Source organism: Pongo pygmaeus, chromosome 18, assembly GCF_028885625.2.
Source record: "Pongo pygmaeus isolate AG05252 chromosome 18, NHGRI_mPonPyg2-v2.0_pri, whole genome shotgun sequence".
NCBI lineage: Eukaryota > Metazoa > Chordata > Mammalia > Primates > Hominidae > Pongo > Pongo pygmaeus.
The window spans coordinates 71,785,925-71,803,538 of NC_072391.2; the positions used below are offsets into that span (position 1 = coordinate 71,785,925).

Consider the following 17,614-nt stretch of genomic DNA (forward strand, 5'->3'; position numbering starts at 1 on the left):
TGTAGTGAGCTGAGATCGCGCCACTGTACTCCAGCCTGGGCGACAGAGTGTGACTCTGTCTCAAAATAAATAAATAAAATTCACAAAGGTATGAAAAAATGAGAAATCTCTCCTTTTTTTTTTTAAACCAGAAAAGTGTAAGTTAGAAGAGTAATTTGACAATATTTAGGTAAAGCTGAAATTAAATGTGCCCTATAATAAAGCAATTCCATTGCTAGACCTGTCTCTCTGCAGCATGGCTAATATTAACAAGTGGAGACAACCTAAATGTCTACCAATGTAAAATACAAACACATAATTTTTTTTTTTTTTTTGAAGAGAGTTTCGCTATTGTTGCCCAAGCGGGAGTGCAATGGTGTGATCTCGGCTCACCGCAACCTCTACCTCCTGGGTTCAAGCTATCCTCCTGCCTCAGTCTCCCGAGTAGCTGGGACTACAGGTGTGTGCCACCATGCCCTGCTAATTTTTGTATTTTTAGTAGAAATGGGGTTTCACCATGTTGGCCAGGCTGGTCTCCAACTCCTGACCTCAGATGATCCGCCCACCTCAGCCCCTCAAAGTGCTGGGATTACAGGTGTGAGCCACCACGCCTGGCCTAAACAGATTAATTTTGACTAGAGAACTAGAATATCATCAAGAAATTGAAATGAAAAAAAACTAGAGTCCCATGTATCAACTAGGATATACTCCCAAAGCATAAAATTAAGAAAAGCATGCTACAGAAGAAAAAATTATAATGTAACATAACATTTGCATACAGTATAAAAACTTTCTGGCCGGGTGCAGTGCCTCACGCCTGTAATCTCAGCACTTTGGGAGTCCGAGGCAGGCTGATCACGAGGTCAGGAGTTCCAGACCAGCCTGGCCAACACGGTGAAACCCCGTCTCTACTAAAAATACAAAAAAAATTAGCTGGGCATGGTGATGGGTGCCTGTAATCCCGGCTACTTGGGAGACTGAGGCAGGAGAATTACTTGAACCTGGGAGGCGGGAAGTTGTAGTGAGCCAAGATCGCACCATTGCACTCCAGCCTGGGCAACAAGAGCAAAACTCCGTCTCAAATAAAAAAAACCAAAAACCAAAACAAAACTTTCTATATCATACTATGTATAATTTACAAATACATATATAGCTAATCAAATACATAATAACTCTTGGGAATGATGAACACCTAATTCATGAAAGTAGTTCTCTATGGAATTAAGAACTTAGTTCATGGGAAACCTTCTAGTGTACCTTTTTTTTTTTGAGACAGAGTCTTGCTCTGTCGCCCAGGCTGGAGTGCAGTGGTGCAATCTCAGCTCACAGTAACCTCTGCCTCCCAGGTTCAAGCGATTCTCATGCCTCAGCCACCCGAGTTGCTGGGATTACAGGCACACACCACCACATCCGGATAATTTTTTGTATTTTTAGTAAAGATGGGGTTTTGCCATGTTGCTCAGGCTGGTCTCAAACTCCTGAGCTCAGGCAATCTGCCTGCCTCAGCCTCCCAGAGTGCTAGGATTTCAGGTGTGAGCCACCGTGCCTGGCCCTTCTACTGTACCTATAATTCACTTCTTCTTTAAAATTTTCTTTCCTTTTTTTCCTTCTTGACCTGGTCAACAGATTTATCTTTATTTTTTTGAAACAGGGTCTTACTCTGTCACCCAAGCTAAAGTGCAGTGGCATGACCATAGCTCACTGCAGCCACAACCTCCTGGGCTCAAGAAATCCTCTCTCCTGAGGAGCTGAGACTACAGGTGTGGACCACTACACATGGATAATTTTTTTCATTTTTACTAGAAACAAGGTCTCACAATGTTGCCCATGCTGGTCTCAAACTCCTGGTCTCAAGCAATCCTCCCGCCTCGGCCTTCCAAAGTGCTGGGATTACAGGCATGAGCCACTACACCCAGCCTATTTATTTTCAAAAAAGCTCAAAGCTATATGGCAAAATATTAAGATCTGATAAAATTGGGTACAAGGCTGTTCGTTTTATTAGTCTGTATCGGCATTTTGAAACTGTTCACTTTTTCTGAGGCTAGAGAGTATACTTTTCACTTTTTCTAATGAGGCTGGAGAGTATACTAATTGCTTATTGTAATCAGTGAATTGTTTTTAAATGTAATCACCCATTACAGCCACACCTATAGATTTTGCCTTTTCAACAAAATTCCTCTCTGTACACATCTTCCATTATTTAAAAATGCTACAAGTGAGTATTGGTTGGACCAAATGAATAAAAACAAGGAAGAAAACTAAAATAATCTGTACAGTGACTACCTATAGAGTTTTTTTTCTTTCTCTTAAAAAAATTTCAAATACAGACAGGATCTATGTTGGCCAGGTTGGTCTTGAACTCCTGGCCTTAAGCAATCCTTTCGCCTTGGCCTCCCAAAGTGCTGGGATTACAAGAGTGAGCCACCGCACCAGCCTTACTTTTTTTCTAGTTCACAAAAATGCAATCATACTAATAACATGCTTCCACAGGACAACATATGCACATTTCAACATTGTATAGTATTCTCTTCATGCATATACCACCGTTCACTCAACTAAGCAATCCCCTTGCCTTAGATTTTTAACAATGCTAAATGAAGTTTCATTAAGTAAATCTTTGTACACACCCTTCAATGTTTCTTTAGAATGCCTGAACAATTATTACTAGATATAAGGCTTTAGAGACACATTTCCAAGGATGTCTCAAAATGATTTTGCCTGTGTACATCCAAACTAGTAAAGTGTGAACCCATGTCACTGTACCTCTCTCAATGGTGTGTATGTTCTTTAATATTTTTGAAGCATATACTGAATGGTGTTACTAGCAACTGTTTTTTTTTTTGAGACGGAGTCTTGCTCTGTCGCCCAGGCTGGAGTGCAGTGGCGCAATCTCGGCTCACTGCAAGCTCTGCCTCCTGGATTCACGCCATTCTCCTGCCTCAGCCTCCTCAGTAGCTGGGATTACAGGCGTCCGCCACTATGCCCGGCTAATTTTTTTGTATTTTTTAGTAGAGACGGGGTTTCACCATGTTAGCCAGGATGGTCTCGATCTCCTGACCTTGTGATCCGCCCACCTCGGCCTCCCAAAGTGCTGGGATTACAGGCGTGAGCCACCATGCCCGGCCCTAGCAACTGTTTATATGCTTCCGAAATCCTGGTAATTTTACATTGCACTGCATGTGCAAAGCTTCACTTATGAGTTTTCGGTATGGAGAACTGCTGTGAGGGGGGTCAGGGATGTGAGAAGCAAAAATGGCAACAGAAGTAATGTGCCAGATCCTTGTGTTTAATGCTCTACATAAGGCAAACGATGCAGACTTCCTTAAGAAGATGATCAGACATGAATTATAAATAACAGTGTAAGACAGACTGCCAACAATCCTCAGAGATCCCAAGTCACAGGTCAAGTAAAACCTCACTACGAGTGACTCATAACTTCTTTTTCAGATGTGCCTATAATGAACCAAAAGGGAACATTCCAGCCAGGCATACTCTTACCACCTACCTTTTCATGCGCTCCTGTTCACTAGTGTCCAAAGCTCTCAGGGTTCGGGCATAAAGGACGACAATGTCACTCTGCCTGGCTTTCTTGTTGCACTAAAGAACCCAATAGGACATAATTAGAGTGGTTCTAGGAATCTGCCTGACTTAACATGTTAATGTGTCCTTACCTATGGTCCTTACCTGGGGACATTTTCGTACTTGTCCTTTAAGCCACGTGGAAATGCACCTATACCCAAAGAGATGCCCACAGCGTAATGCTGAGAGCCGGTGGTCCCCAGCATTGGTCCACTGTTCCAGACATATTGTACAAGTGTCCCCTTCTTCCTCATCCATAGAAGCAGAAGGTAGCAGAGGCTCAGACTTCTGGGGAGATGGCTAGATGGAAACCAGAATATATTCAAATTAGAGAAAATGTAAAATCAATCTTGAAGATGTGCAACTAAGAAATTAACAGAAGTGCAAAAAAATGATACAAACAAAAGGGCTACAGAACACTTGTAACACCTAGGAATCACTTGTCATTCTTTCTAGAATGCAATGTGGCAAAATATAAGCTATGAAAACTATACTACTCTTAAATCTTATAAAATTCTTGGATACTTTTTCCTTCACTCAAAGGAAGAAAAGCAGCTATCCATATAAAGAATGGCAGCTATAAAATATTTAACTCATGTGTACCAGAGGGGAAAAAAAGAAAACAAAGGATACAAATGCTTACAAGAAAACACAATGGTCAATAAGTGTTTGCTTATAATTAAAGAAATGCAAATTAAAGAGACCATTTTTCATCTATCAGACTGGTATAAATTGATGTCTGATGACACCAAGCACTGTTGAGGGTAAATGAGATATGGACGTGCTTATATACTGTTCCTTAAATGTAAAGTGGCACACATTTCTGGAGCACCATTTGGCATTATCCATGAAAATTAAAACACATATATCTTTCCTTTGGCATAGCAATCTCTCTGCTAGAGATATCTCATGAATATATAGTCACGCATTGCTTGACAATGGGAATACATTCTGACAAATGCGTCTTTAGGCGATTTCGTCATTGAATGATCCCAGAGGTACTTAAATAAACCTAGACGGTGTAAACTATTACATACTTAGACAACAAACCTGTATAGCATGTTACTGTACCAAATACTGTAGGCAACTGTAGCACAGTGGTGGGTTTCACCATGTTGGCCGGGCTGGTCTCAAACTCCTGACCTCAAGTGATCCGCCCGCCTTGGTCTCCCAGAGTGCTGGGATTATAAGTGTGAGCCACTGCGCCCGGCCTGGTATTATCATCTAATGGGACAACCATCATACATGTGGTCTGTCGTAGACTGAACTATTATGCAGCCCATGATCGTAGTCACAAATATTTTCTTTTTTTTTGAGACAGAGTCTTGCTCTGTCGCTCAGGCTGGAGTGTAGTGGCACAATCTCGGCTCACTGCAAGCTCCGCCTCCTGGGTTCACACCATTCTCCTGCCTCAGCCTCCCGAGTAGCTGGGACTACAGGCGCCCGCCACCAAGCCCGATTTTTTGTATTTTTAGTAGAGACGGGGTTTCACCATGTTAGTTAGGATGGTCTCGATCTCCTGACCTCGCGATCCGTCCACCTTGGCCTCCCAAAGTGCAGGGATTACAGATGTGAGCCACCATGCCCAGCCAGTCACAAATATTTTCTAAGATAATTATATAAAATTGTTCCAAGCAGGCCAGGTGTAGTAATCACACCTATAGTCCCAGCTCATTGGGAGGCCAAGGCAGGAGGATTGCTTGAGCTCAGGAGTTTGAAACCAGACTGGACAACATAGCAAGACTTTGTCTCTGTTAAAAATTTAAAAAATTAGCCATGTGTGGTGGCACATGCCTGTAGTCCCAAGTAGTCAGGAGGCTGAGGTAGAAGCATCACCTGAGCCCGGGATATTGAGGCTGCAGTGAGCTATGATTTTGCCACTGCACTCCAGCATGAGGGACAGAATGAGACCCTGTCTCAAAAAAGTTCAGTGCAGCATGATTTATATAAAGAAAAGTATTATTACCCTCCCAAGTAGTTGAGACAACACAGGCGTGTGCCACCATACACTAACCATGCTTTACATGATAAGAAAAAAATTAATTCGCTGGGCGCAGTGGCTCACGCCTATAATCCCAGCACTTTGGGAGGCCAAGGCAGGCGGATCATGAGGTCAGATCGAGACCATCGTGGCCGACATGGTGAAACCTCGTCTCTAATAAAATACAAAAAATTAGCCAGGCGTGACGGCATGTGCCTGTAGTTCCAGCTACTCGGGAGGCTGAGGCAGGGGAATTGCTTGAACTCAGGAGGCGGAAAGAAAAGAATTAACTCAAAATTTATTTGTATGATGGAATGCCATGTAGCTATTAATAAGAACAAGATGAGGCCAGGCGCGGTGGCTCACGCCTGTAATCCCAGCACTTTGGGAGGCTGAAGCGGGCGGATCACCAGGTCAGGAGATCGAGACCATTCTGGCTAACACGATGAAACCCCATCTCTACAAAAAACAAAACAAAACAAAACAAAAAACAAAAAATTAGCCGAGTGTGGTGGCAGGCGCCTGTAGTCCCAGCTACCGGGAGGCTGAGGCAGGAGAATGGCGTGAACCTGGGAGGCGGAGCCTGCAATGAGCCGAGATCACGCCACTGCACTCCAGCCTGGGCGACAGAGCGACACTCGTCTCAAAAAAAAAAAAAAAAAAAAAAAAGATTCAGTTTTATGTACTGATAACAGAAAGCTCTCCAAGATGTACTAACCTGGGAAAAATGAGCCAGACTCAAATAAAAACACAAAGAGCATACAGAAATATGCAAAAAATGATAAATGATGTTTTGAGATTGGCAGAATTCACAGCAGATGTAAATAACTCATATTGAGGACAATGATGTATAGGTGTTTTTGTTTGTTTTTTTTTTTTTTTGAGATGGAGTCTTGCTCTGTTACCCAGGCTGGAGTGCAGTGGCACAATCTCGGCTCACCACAACCTCCACCTCTCGGATTCAAGTGATTCTCCTGACTCAGCTTCCCGAGAAGCTGGGACTATAGGCACACGCCACCATATCCGGATAATTTTTGTATTTTTAGTAGAGATGGGGTTTCAACCATGTTGGCCAGGCTGGTCTCAAACTCCTGTGCTCAGGTGACTCACCCACCTTGGCTTCCCACAGTGCTGGGATTACAGGTGTGAGCCACTGCGCCTGGCCAACATTATTATTATTATTCTTTGAGATGAAGTTGTGCTCAGTCTCCCTAGCTGGAGTGCAGTGACGCTATCTGGGCTCACTGCAACCTCTGCCTCCCAGGTTCAAGCGATTCTCCTATCTCAGCCTCCTGAGTAGCTAGGATTATAGGCGTCTGCCAACACACCCAGCTAATCTTTGCATTTTTACTAGAGACGGGGTTTCACCATGTTGGCCAGGCTGGTCTCGAACTCCTGACCTCAGGTGATCTGCCCGCCTCGGCCTCCCACAGTGCTGGAATTATAGGCATGGGCTACTGCGCCCAGCCCATTATTTTTAAAAATAAAAATTATCACCTACTAACCATATTCTGCCTATTTTTTTTTAAATTTTAATTTTTTTTATTGAGACAGGGTCTCACTCTGTTGCCATGGAGTGCAGTGGTGCAATCATGGCTCACTGAAGCCTTGACCTCCCAGGCTCAAGTAATCCTGCCTCAGACTCCCTATGTAGCTAGGACTACAGGCGCATGCCACCACACCTGGCGAATGTGTTTAATAATTTATAAAGCACATTTATGTCTATTTTTTCAACTGATACTTAATCTTGTTGGCTAGACAGGACAGGTTATCCTCAATACTCCTCTCTCCCCATTTTTAAATCTAACAGGCAGCAGTCACACAAATAATGAGTAACTGCGATAGGATCCACACCTGGACCTCTTGCCTACAAAGCCTGCAAGCTTCCCATTTTAACCTGCAGCCCCACTACTTTTTGGTTAGAGACGAGGTTTCACCATGTTGGCCAGGCTGGTCTCAAACTCCCGACTTCAGGTGATCCACCCGCCTTGGCCTCCCAAAGTGCTGGGATTACAGGTGTAAGCCACCGTGCCCAGCCAAAAACCCAAACCTTTTATTTAAAAGGATATTCAGAGGCCAGGAACGGTGGCTCACACCTGTAATCCTAGCACTTTGGGAGGCCGAGGTGGGTGGATCACGAGGTCAGGAGTTTGAGACCAGCCTGGCCAGTATGGTGAAACCCAGTCTCTACTTAAAAGACAAAAATTAGCTGGGCGTGGTGGTGTGTGCCTCTAGTCCCAGCTGCTCGGGAGGCTGAGGTAGCAGAATTGCTTGAACACGGGAGGCAGAGGTTGTTGTGGTGAGCTGAGACTGCACCACTGCACTCCACCCTGGGCAACAGAGCGAGACTCCGTCTCAAAAAAAAAAAAAAAAAAAAAAAGATATTCAGGTTGGGCATGGTGGCTCATGACTGCAATCTCGATGGTTTGGGAGGCCGAGGCAGGACGATCCCTTGAGCCCAGGAGTTCGAAACCAGCTGGGTAATATAGTGAGACTCTGTCTACAAAAAATAAAAAATGTAGCCGGGCGTGGTGGCATTACCTGTAGTTCCAGCTATTCAGGAGGCTGAAGTGGGAGGATCCTTTGAGCCCAGGAGTTTGAAACTGCAGTGAGTTATGACTGCACCACTGCACTCTAGCCTGGGTGAGAGTGAGGCCTAGTCTCGAAAAATAAATAAATAAATAAATAGATTAAAAAAAAAAAAAAAAAGATGTTCATATTACCTGTTTGGGGAGGGTCTTGCCTCCATCGATACATGTAACTTCTTGCTCTGCTGAGACACCTGCTAGTTGCTCTGCCAAGTCATTTCCAGGAAATGACAGGAGAGGTAAAATACAAAATAAGATATGTCAGGTATGAGAAGCTAGCAGGAGAGAGCCTGACTCACTACAGCTTCCCATTTCTAACTGACAGTGTTCCTGCAAAAAGGACAATTTCCCCAGGTACCATCAGTGAATTTATTTTTAAAAATTTAGTTTGAATATTCTCAAACATACATAAAAGTACACAGAACAGTATAGTTAAGCCACAAGTACCCATCACTCAATTTAAAAAATAATCAGTATTTTGCCAATCTTGTTCCACCTAAGCCCCCATTCCATTATTTTCTTTTGGTTGGAATACTTAACAAACCTTAAAATGTCATTATACTTGCAAAAACTTCTGCAAGACTGATAAGAATTCTTTTTTTATATAAACATTGTGTAATTATTATACCTAACAATATTAACAATAATCCTCCAATACCACTAAATACCCAGGCATCCAGTTCATATTCAAAATTTCCCAATAGTTTTAAAGCTGATCTTTGCAGATTTATTGCAATCAGAATTCAAAAGAGGTCTCCATAATGAGCTTGTGATGTCTCTTAAGTCTTTTTCATTTTATTACAATTCCCCCTCACCCATTTTTTTCCTGTTTGTCATTGATTTGTCAGGTCATTTTGTCTAATGAAATGTCCTACACATCCTGGATTTGGCTGACTGCTTCTTCATGAAATTAACTTTTATATACAATAAATTGAGCATTGTGCAACCATCACCATAACCCAATTTAAAATATTTCTATCAGCCCACAAAGATCCTTTATGCCCATTTAGAGTCAATCCACATTTGCATCTGCAGCCCTGGGCAACCACTAATATTGTCTCTGTAGACTTGCCTTTTCTGGATGTTTTATGTAAGTGGAATCATAAACTATGTTGGTATACTGTTACATAAAACATTAAAAATTGTCCCCACTGATTTGAGATATTCCCTTCACAATATGTTAAATTTCCATATATATTTAGGTCTAGAAAGATGTTCCATTTGTAGACTGTTCTACATTTTTAATTTAAATGATTACATCTCTGAGGTATTATTTATCTTGTTCCTCCACCCCTGTTTCTACAAACTATGCAAAGTGGTTGTTAGAAAACAATCTTGAGTAGATTCAGGGCTTTTTTTTTTTTTGGCAATAGGGGTGGGGGCTGGTGTGTGTGTGCATACAGTACTTCCTAAGTAGCATGAGTATTTCTGATTGCAGCACATTAGAGGCACATATGGTCTTGTTGTCCTATTTTTTTTGAGATGCTAAGATTGACCAATGGGTTCAGGTGGTATCACCCTGGTCCCTGTATTAAAAGGAATCCCATCAACCCTGCAACCTAATGGTTTTAGGATCCACTGATGATCTTTGCCTAGATATATAATTTAACTGGGGGGTCACAAAATGATGACTTTTCTATTGTTCCTGCTGCAATTAGCTAAAATTTTTCTATTAAAAAAACCTTCAAGCCTGGACAACACAGGGAGACCCCATAGCTACAAAAAATTAGCCAGGTGTGGAGGCATGCACATGTAGTCCTAGCTACTCAGGTGGCTGAGGTGGGAGGATCGCTTGAGCCTGGGAGGTCAAGGCTGCAGTGAGCTGTGATCGTGCCACTGCACTCCAACCTGGGGGATAGAGTGTAACCCTGCCTCAAAAAAACAAATGAATAAAAAACAACAAAAAACCCCACTTCATCAACTATCTGATTGTCCAAAATACAGTTTATACAGAAAGGCAAAATATTAATATATTCCTGACCCTTTATTTACTAGTTTTTGGAGTAATTAGTTGGGGTTCTAACAACTTACGATAGTGATAAATGAGGTTTTGGAAAATTATATAAATATGAACTTAAAGATTTTCATTGATTTATTATATTTCAATTCATAATCCAAGAATATTCTTTCAGTGGTAAAATATATTGAAAGAGTGCCCTCTGGGGATCAGAAAGTTTTTAACGTAAGCAGGACATCTACTTTAGGGGTCTCTGCCTACGACTATTAAATAAAGTTCCACTTGCATAACACATAACATTATACTAGGACTCGAAAGTGTCAGCCTTGACAGGGTGCTGAATTTACAAAACTTTTCTTTGAAATAAAGAATCTAGGCCAGGTGCAGTGGCTCATGTCTGTAATCCCAGCACTTTGGGAGGCTGAGGTAGGTGGATCTCTTGAGCTCAGGAGTTTATGACCAGCCGGGGCAACATGGAAAAACTCTGTCTCTACAAAAAATTTAAAAAATTAGCCAGGTGTGGTGGTGTGTGCCTGTAGTCCCAGTTAGTGGGGAGGCTGAGGTCGGAGGATGGCTTGAGCCCAAGAAGCGGAGGTTGCACTAAGCTGAGATTGTTGTCGCTGCACTCCAGTTGTCACTGGGGGACAGAGCCAGAGCTTGCCTCAGAAAAAGAAAAAAAAGAAAAAAAAATCTACTTTCTCAGATGTCTAAAAAAGTGTAAGAGAATATAAAATGCCATTACAAAGTGACTAACTCACTGGGTCACAAATTACATTAAGCTGTAAGTCAGATCAAATCCTCTCTACATAATTATGGCCAGTGAAGGCTCTATACTATAAAACAGGAATCCACAACATTTAGGGGAGAAAAGGGAAAGTGTCAAAGCACAAATCTAGTTTCTAGCCTTCTGAAGTTTAAGCTTCGTGGATGTTAGCTGTGTGAGTCCAAACCTGGGTAAAATACTGACCTTCTAAAATGACAGCTCCAGATTCCTCTGCCTGGTCAACAACCCCTCCATACTCTGCAGAGCTGTCACTGTCAGAATCAGAACTACTAGACACCTGCAAGTCTTCAGATACAGGATTCCTAGTCTCTGAATCATAAGTGGTAGCTGGCAAGTCAGGCTGGGTCCTGCTCACCTGAAAGTAAGCATCCAATGGTGCTCTCAACCTATGTACACAGAAAGACAACGGAATTATAGTACAATGAACTATCATCACAAAAACAATCTATAGTGATTTGAAGTAAATCCTATCACTTCAACCCATCTCCAGGCCATTAAATGCTGCCTTTGAAAGCTGAAGCAGGTATAGCAGATAAGGGGGAGACTGGCCTCCGGGATATTATTTTTTTACCACTCAACCACTGCTACATTAGCCCACACAGGAGCTTGATCCTTCTGTTAAAAGCTAATTCTGTTTTACTGGCATCTGGCCATATTGTCAGTATCTTTAAAGGACAAACTCAGCAATCTGTATGCTGGTTTAGGTGGCTGAAAAGGGGGGGTGAGCAAGAAGAAAAAGGGCTTTGTTGCCCAAATATGGCCTCATGGGATTTTGCAATTGCAGCCACCTAGACCAAGGTATTTTGGAGTACAGTACAAGGTCTGGCTTCTGTAATTTCTTCATCTCTCATTTTAGGATAGTATTTTTCTTTTAAAATTTAAATAATGTTAGTTTTAAGATAAAAAACATAAATGATAATATGGCATCAAAAAAACAACTTAGAATGATGAGAAGACCTGGGGCCAAATCTAACACTCCAAATCTATCTTGGCTGGCTGAGTTTAAAATAACCACTACTGCACCTCAGTTTCTCTAACTCCTGGGATAACAAAGCATACTCCAGTTTGAGCTGAGGAGTCTGAGGCCACTTTTGTCACAGAACTAATGAAACTTTATATTTAGTAGAGACGGGGTCTTAACATGTTGGTCAAGCTGGTCTCCAACTCCTGACCTCAAATGATCCACCCACCTTGGCCTCCCAAAATGCTGGAATTACAGGCATGAGCCACCACACCCAGACAAATTAATGAAACTTTATACTAAAAACCAAGAGTTCCTGAGGAAGGATCTAGGGACACACACACACAGACACATTAGGCCAGCTGCGGTGACTCATGTCTGTAATCCTAGCACTTTGGGAGGCCCAGGTGGGTAAACTGCTTGTGCCTAGGAGTTCGAGACCAGCCTGAGAAACATGGTGAAACCCCATCTCTACAAAAAATACACAATATAGCCAGGCATGGTGCTGTGCTCCTGTAGTTCCAGCTACTTGGGAGGCCAAGGTGGGAGGATGGCTTGAGCCTGGGAGATTGAGGCTGCAGTGAGCCATGATGGTGCCCATACTCCAGCCTGGGTATCAGAGTGAGACTTGTCTCAACAACAAAAAAACAAAAAATGACACCCAAAAAACTTGGGAGGCTGAGGTAGGAGGATCACTTGAGCCCGAGAGTTTGAGGCCACAGTGAGTGAGCTATGATTGTGCTACTACACTCCAGCCTAGGTGGCAAGAGTGAGACTCCATCTTCAAAACAAAAAAAAAAAAGAAGAAAAAATAAAAATTAAAAAAATGGCTGAGCTTGGTGGCTCACGCCTATAATCCCAGCACTTTGGAAAGTCAAGGCAGGAGGATTGCTTGAGGCCAGGAGTTTGAGACCAGACTAGCCAACAAAGTAAGACACCATCTCTATTAAAAAAAAAATTTAAAACAAAAGGGCAACTAAGTATTACTGACAGGTGACCTACTGTAAGTTTTAATAATTATGACATTAAATAAAATAGATTATTACCCAGAAACATTGCTGGGGACTGCTTACACAGAAAATTTTTGATTCCTAATAGTTTGGCTGCAATTTATTGATGAATTAGGGCTTTGACCGAATGCTAACTAGAACCAAACAAACACTACTCAGTGTCCAACTCAATTGACAGAAGATTTTTCGACCTTTTAAAAAAAGAAATGTCAATAAACTGAAAGGAGAAATAGCAATCAAGTTGCTTCTCTTTTTTGGAAATTGAGATATAATTAATGTACTATAAAATCCACAACTTAAAAGTGTTCAATTCAGTGGGGTATTTTTTTTAGCATAACCACAAGGTTATGTAATCATAATCATAACCATTATCTGGTTCCAAAACATTTTTGTCACACCTAAAAGGGACCCTGTATCCACAAGCAGTCATTTCCCCTCCTATTTCGTAGTCATGTCCTCTCTTTTATTCTTCATTTTAGTATTTTGAGTCTTCTCTATTTCTTGGTTGGTCTAGCTAAAAGTCTGCCAATTTTGCTGATCTTTTAGAAGAACCAACTTTTTGATTAGTTCATTTTCTCTCATTTTTCTGTTCTCTATTTCATTTATTTATATGCTAATCTTTATTATTTCCTTCTGTCTGCCTGTGTTGGGTTTTGTTTGTTCTTCTGTTATTCAGGAGTGTGTTATGTAATTTCCACAAGTTTGGTGTTCAAGAATCACACCCATGTAAGATGGTGAACTTAATCAGTAAATGTTGTGTATGTTGACTCCTCCACTGACCAGCCATTCCCCTCCCTCCCTCTCCTTGGGCTTCCCTATTCCCTGAGACAAAACAATACTGAAATTAGGCCAGTTAGTAACTCTACCATGGCCTCTAAGTGTTCAAATTAAGGGAAGAGTCACACATCTCTCACTTTAAATCACTAAGCTAAAGTGATTAAGCTTAGTGAGGAAGGCATGTCAAAAGCTGGGATAGGCCAGAAGCCAGACCTTTTGCACCAAACAGCCAAGTGGTGAATGCAAAGGAAAAGTTTCTGAAGAAAATTAAGTGCTACAACAGCGAATACATGAATGATAAGACAGCCTTATTGCTGATATGGAGACAGTTTTAGTGGTCTGGAAAGAAGATCAAACCAGCCACAACATTCCCTTAAACCAATCCCTAATCCAGAGCAAGTCCCCAACTCTCTTTAATTCTGTGAAAGCTGAGAAGTGAGGAAGCTGCAGGAAGTTGGAAGAAAGCAGAGGCTAGTTCATGAGGTTTAAGGAAAGATACTGTCTCCATAAAGTGCATGAAGCAGCAGCAAGCGCTGACATTGAAACTATACCAAGTTATCCAGAAGATCTAGCTAAGACAATTGATGAAAGTATCTACACTAAACAGATTCTCAATGTAGATGAAACAGCCTTCTATTGGAAGATGCCACGTAGGACTTTCGCAGCTATAGAGAAGTCAATGCCTGGCTTCAAGGCTCAAAGAACAGGCTGACTCTCTTGTTAGGGGATAATGCTGCTGGTGACTTCAGTTGAAGCCGATGCTCTTTTTTTTTTTGAGACAAAGTCTCACTTTGTTGCCCAGGCTGGAGTGCAGTGGCGTGATCTCAGCTCACTGCAAGCTCCGCGTCCCGGGTTCACGCCATTCTCCTGCCTCAGCCTCCCGAGTAGCTGGGACTACAGGCACCCACCACCACGCGTGGCTAATTTTTTTTTTTTTGAATTTTTAGTAGAGACGAGGTTTCACCGTGTTAGCCAGGATGGTCTCGATCTCCTGACCTCGTGATCCGCCCGCCTCGGCCTCCCAAAGTGCTGGGATTACAGGCATGAGGCACTGTGCCCAGCCGAAGCCGATGCTCTTTTACTGTTTTGAAAATCCTAGGGTGCTTGAAAATTATGCTAAATTTATTCTGTCCATGCTCTCTCTCTTTTTTTTTGAGATGGAGTCTCACTCTGTCACCCAGGCTGCAGTGCAGTGGCGCCTGGCTAATTTTTTGTATTTTTAGTGGAGATGGGGTTTCACCGTGTTAGCCAGGATGGTCTCCATCTCCTGACCTCGTGATCTGCCCACCTCGGCCTCCCGAAGTGCTGGGATTACAGGTGTAAGCCACCACACCCGGCCTATGTCTGTGCTCTCTAAATGGAACTACAAAGCCTGGATAACAGCTTATCTGTTTAGAGTATGTCTTACAATTTATGCCCACTGTTGAAACCTACTATTCAGAAAAAAGGATTCCTTTAAATATATTACTGCTCATTGACAATGCACCCAGTAAACCAAGAGCTCTGAAGGTGATTAATGTTATTTTCATGTCTGTTAATATAACATATTCTGCAGCCCAACTTTCAAGACTTATTATTTAAGAAATAAGGCCGGGCACAGTGGCTCACACCTGTAATCTCAGTACTTTAATGAAATAACATCTCTACAAAAAACAGAAAAAATTAGCTGGGTGTGGTGGCTTGTGCCTTTAGTCCCAGCTACTCTGTAGGCTGAGGCAGGAGGATCGAGGATCACCTGAGCCCGGGGAGGTTGAGGCTGCAGTGAGCCACGATCACACCACTGTACTCCAGCCTGGGCAACAAGAGTGAGACCTTGTCTCGCAAAAAAAAAAAAAAAAAAAGGAAAGAAAAGAAATATTTTGTTGTGACTCTTAGCTGTGGGGAAAAGCTTTTTTTAATTTTTTTTTTTTTTAATTTTTTAAGATGATAGCTGCCAGTGATTCCTCTAATGGATCTGGACAAAGTAAACTGAAAACCTTGAAAGGATCCACCATTCTTTTTTTTCTTTTTGGAGACAGGGTCTGGCTCTGTCACCAAGGCTGGAGTGCAGTGGCACAATATTGGCTCATTGGATCCTAAGTAGCTGGGACTACAGGCATGCACCACCATGCCCAGCTAATTTTTGTATTTTTTGTAAAGATAAGGTTTCAACATGTTGGCCAGGTTGGTCTTGAACTCCTGAGCTCAGGCAATCTGCCTGCTTCAGCCCCCGCAAAGTGCTGGGATTACAGGCATGAGCCACTGTGCCTTGGGGATCCACCATCCTTGATGCCCCTAAGAACATTCATGATTCATGGGAGGAGGCCAAAATATCAACATTATCAGGAATTTAGAAGTTGATGTCGACTCTTATGAATGACTTTTGAGGGGCTCAAGAGTTCAGCTAAGGAAGTAACTGCAGATGTGCTAGAAACAGCAAGAGAACTAGACTTAGAAGATGTGACTGAATTGATCTCATTCCTAGATTTTCCTTTCCCTCTTATTGGTTAGTTTATTGCTTATCCTACTGAATATCCATTACCTCAGGCAGGCCCCAGGGAAAATTATTTAGGCTTTCACACTCTGCATTGCTCTGAGTCAAGAGTAGTCTTGCAAATGGGGTTTTCCAGAGAACCACCAAACAGGTCATATAAAGATAATTCTCTGGGAATGAGGCTTTGAAGGTGCTCCAATCCCTCTGGTGCCTGCCAGGCTGTTGCTTTTTACTATGATTACAGGCAGATGCTTTTCACGACTACCAAGGAGCTGGAGAAGGTGACAAGAATAAGGAATGCCATAGAGCTCAATGAGATTTGGCTGTTTTTCTTTAATAATCACTCCCTGGATTGCTATAAGCATTTGGTCAGTTTCCCGAATTATGAAAAAGTTGATCCTGACAAATTCAGCCAGTTATTTCACTACTTCCATGGAGATAATTCTTTGTGGTCCTTACTCTGCCATTTTCACTGACATCACCCAGGTTTTCTTTTTCTTTTCTTTTTTTTTTTTTTTGAGACGGAGTCTCGCTCTGTGGCCCAGGCTGGAGTGTAGTGGCACAATCTCAGCTCACTGCAACCTCCACCTCTCAGGTTCAAGCGATTCTCCCGCCTCAGTCTCCTGAGTAGCTGGGATTATGGGCACCCGCCACCACACCCGGCTAATTTTTGTATTTTTAGTAGAGACAGGGTTTCATCATGTTGGCCAGGCTGGTCTCGAACTCGTGACCTCAGGTGATTCGCCTGCCTCGGCCTCCCAAAATGCTGCGATTACAGGTGTAAGCCACTGCGCCTAGCCAGGTTTTCTTTTTAAACGGTGCTAAGCAAGTTTACCAACTCCATTTCTTGAGATTCTAAGTGAACAGCAGCTATAGCTACCATGAGACTAAACACATAAGAAAAGCATTTTATAAGAGGATTTAATCAAATACATACTAGAGTTAGGGTGTTGACACGTGTATCAACAGAATTCTACATAGAACCCAGTAAAAAAGTGATAGACGATTAAAAAAAAAAAATCACTCTTTCATATTGCTTTTATGTAGCAAAGAATTTCCAAAGTCAGGCAAGAACACAGGAAAGGGGAACTGTGAAAACCAACAGGAAGCAGTGCTAGGGTTTCTCCTTGGGAGCACAGATTTAGAACCCAAGAGATTCTCCTCCTTCCCTGCACTTACCATCTTTGAATTTTGCTCCTTCCCTACTCTGTAGTCCTAGACTCCGTATGCTCCATGAAAACAATATTGTGATCTATGTTATTCACCACTATATCTAGGGCAATGTTTAGTCTCTCACACAGAGGAGTGTTACCAATATTTGATGAATGAGTGATGACCCCCGCTGCCAGAATGAAGCCGCCTCAAAGAAATCAGAAAGGAGTTTGTGACCTCAGCTAAGCCTGTTGGGAAGAATAAGTTCACTACTTAGCTTTCTATAGCTTTGGCTTCTTGGCTGACTGTGAGTCAAAAGCTGTTCACCTTGGCCCAGGCTTTCAACACCTGGCCCGGGGACAGTCTGTCAGGT

General features: G+C 42.3%; 1 protein-coding gene across 2 annotated transcripts in view; it reads right to left on the bottom strand.

Moving 5' to 3' along the window:
• The window catches only part of RFWD3 (ring finger and WD repeat domain 3), a 46,246-nt gene that overhangs the window by 19,461 nt on the left and 9,171 nt on the right, over positions 1–17,614 (bottom strand). For both annotated transcript variants that reach the window (XM_054452490.2, XM_054452491.2), the window contains 4 exons: positions 11,052–11,254; positions 8,263–8,333; positions 3,664–3,858; positions 3,485–3,576 (listed from right to left, as the gene is read on the bottom strand). In XM_054452490.2, coding sequence (XP_054308465.1) covers positions 3,485–3,576; positions 3,664–3,858; positions 8,263–8,333; positions 11,052–11,254 — 561 coding nt within the window. The remainder of the gene's footprint in view (positions 1–3,484; positions 3,577–3,663; positions 3,859–8,262; positions 8,334–11,051; positions 11,255–17,614) is intronic.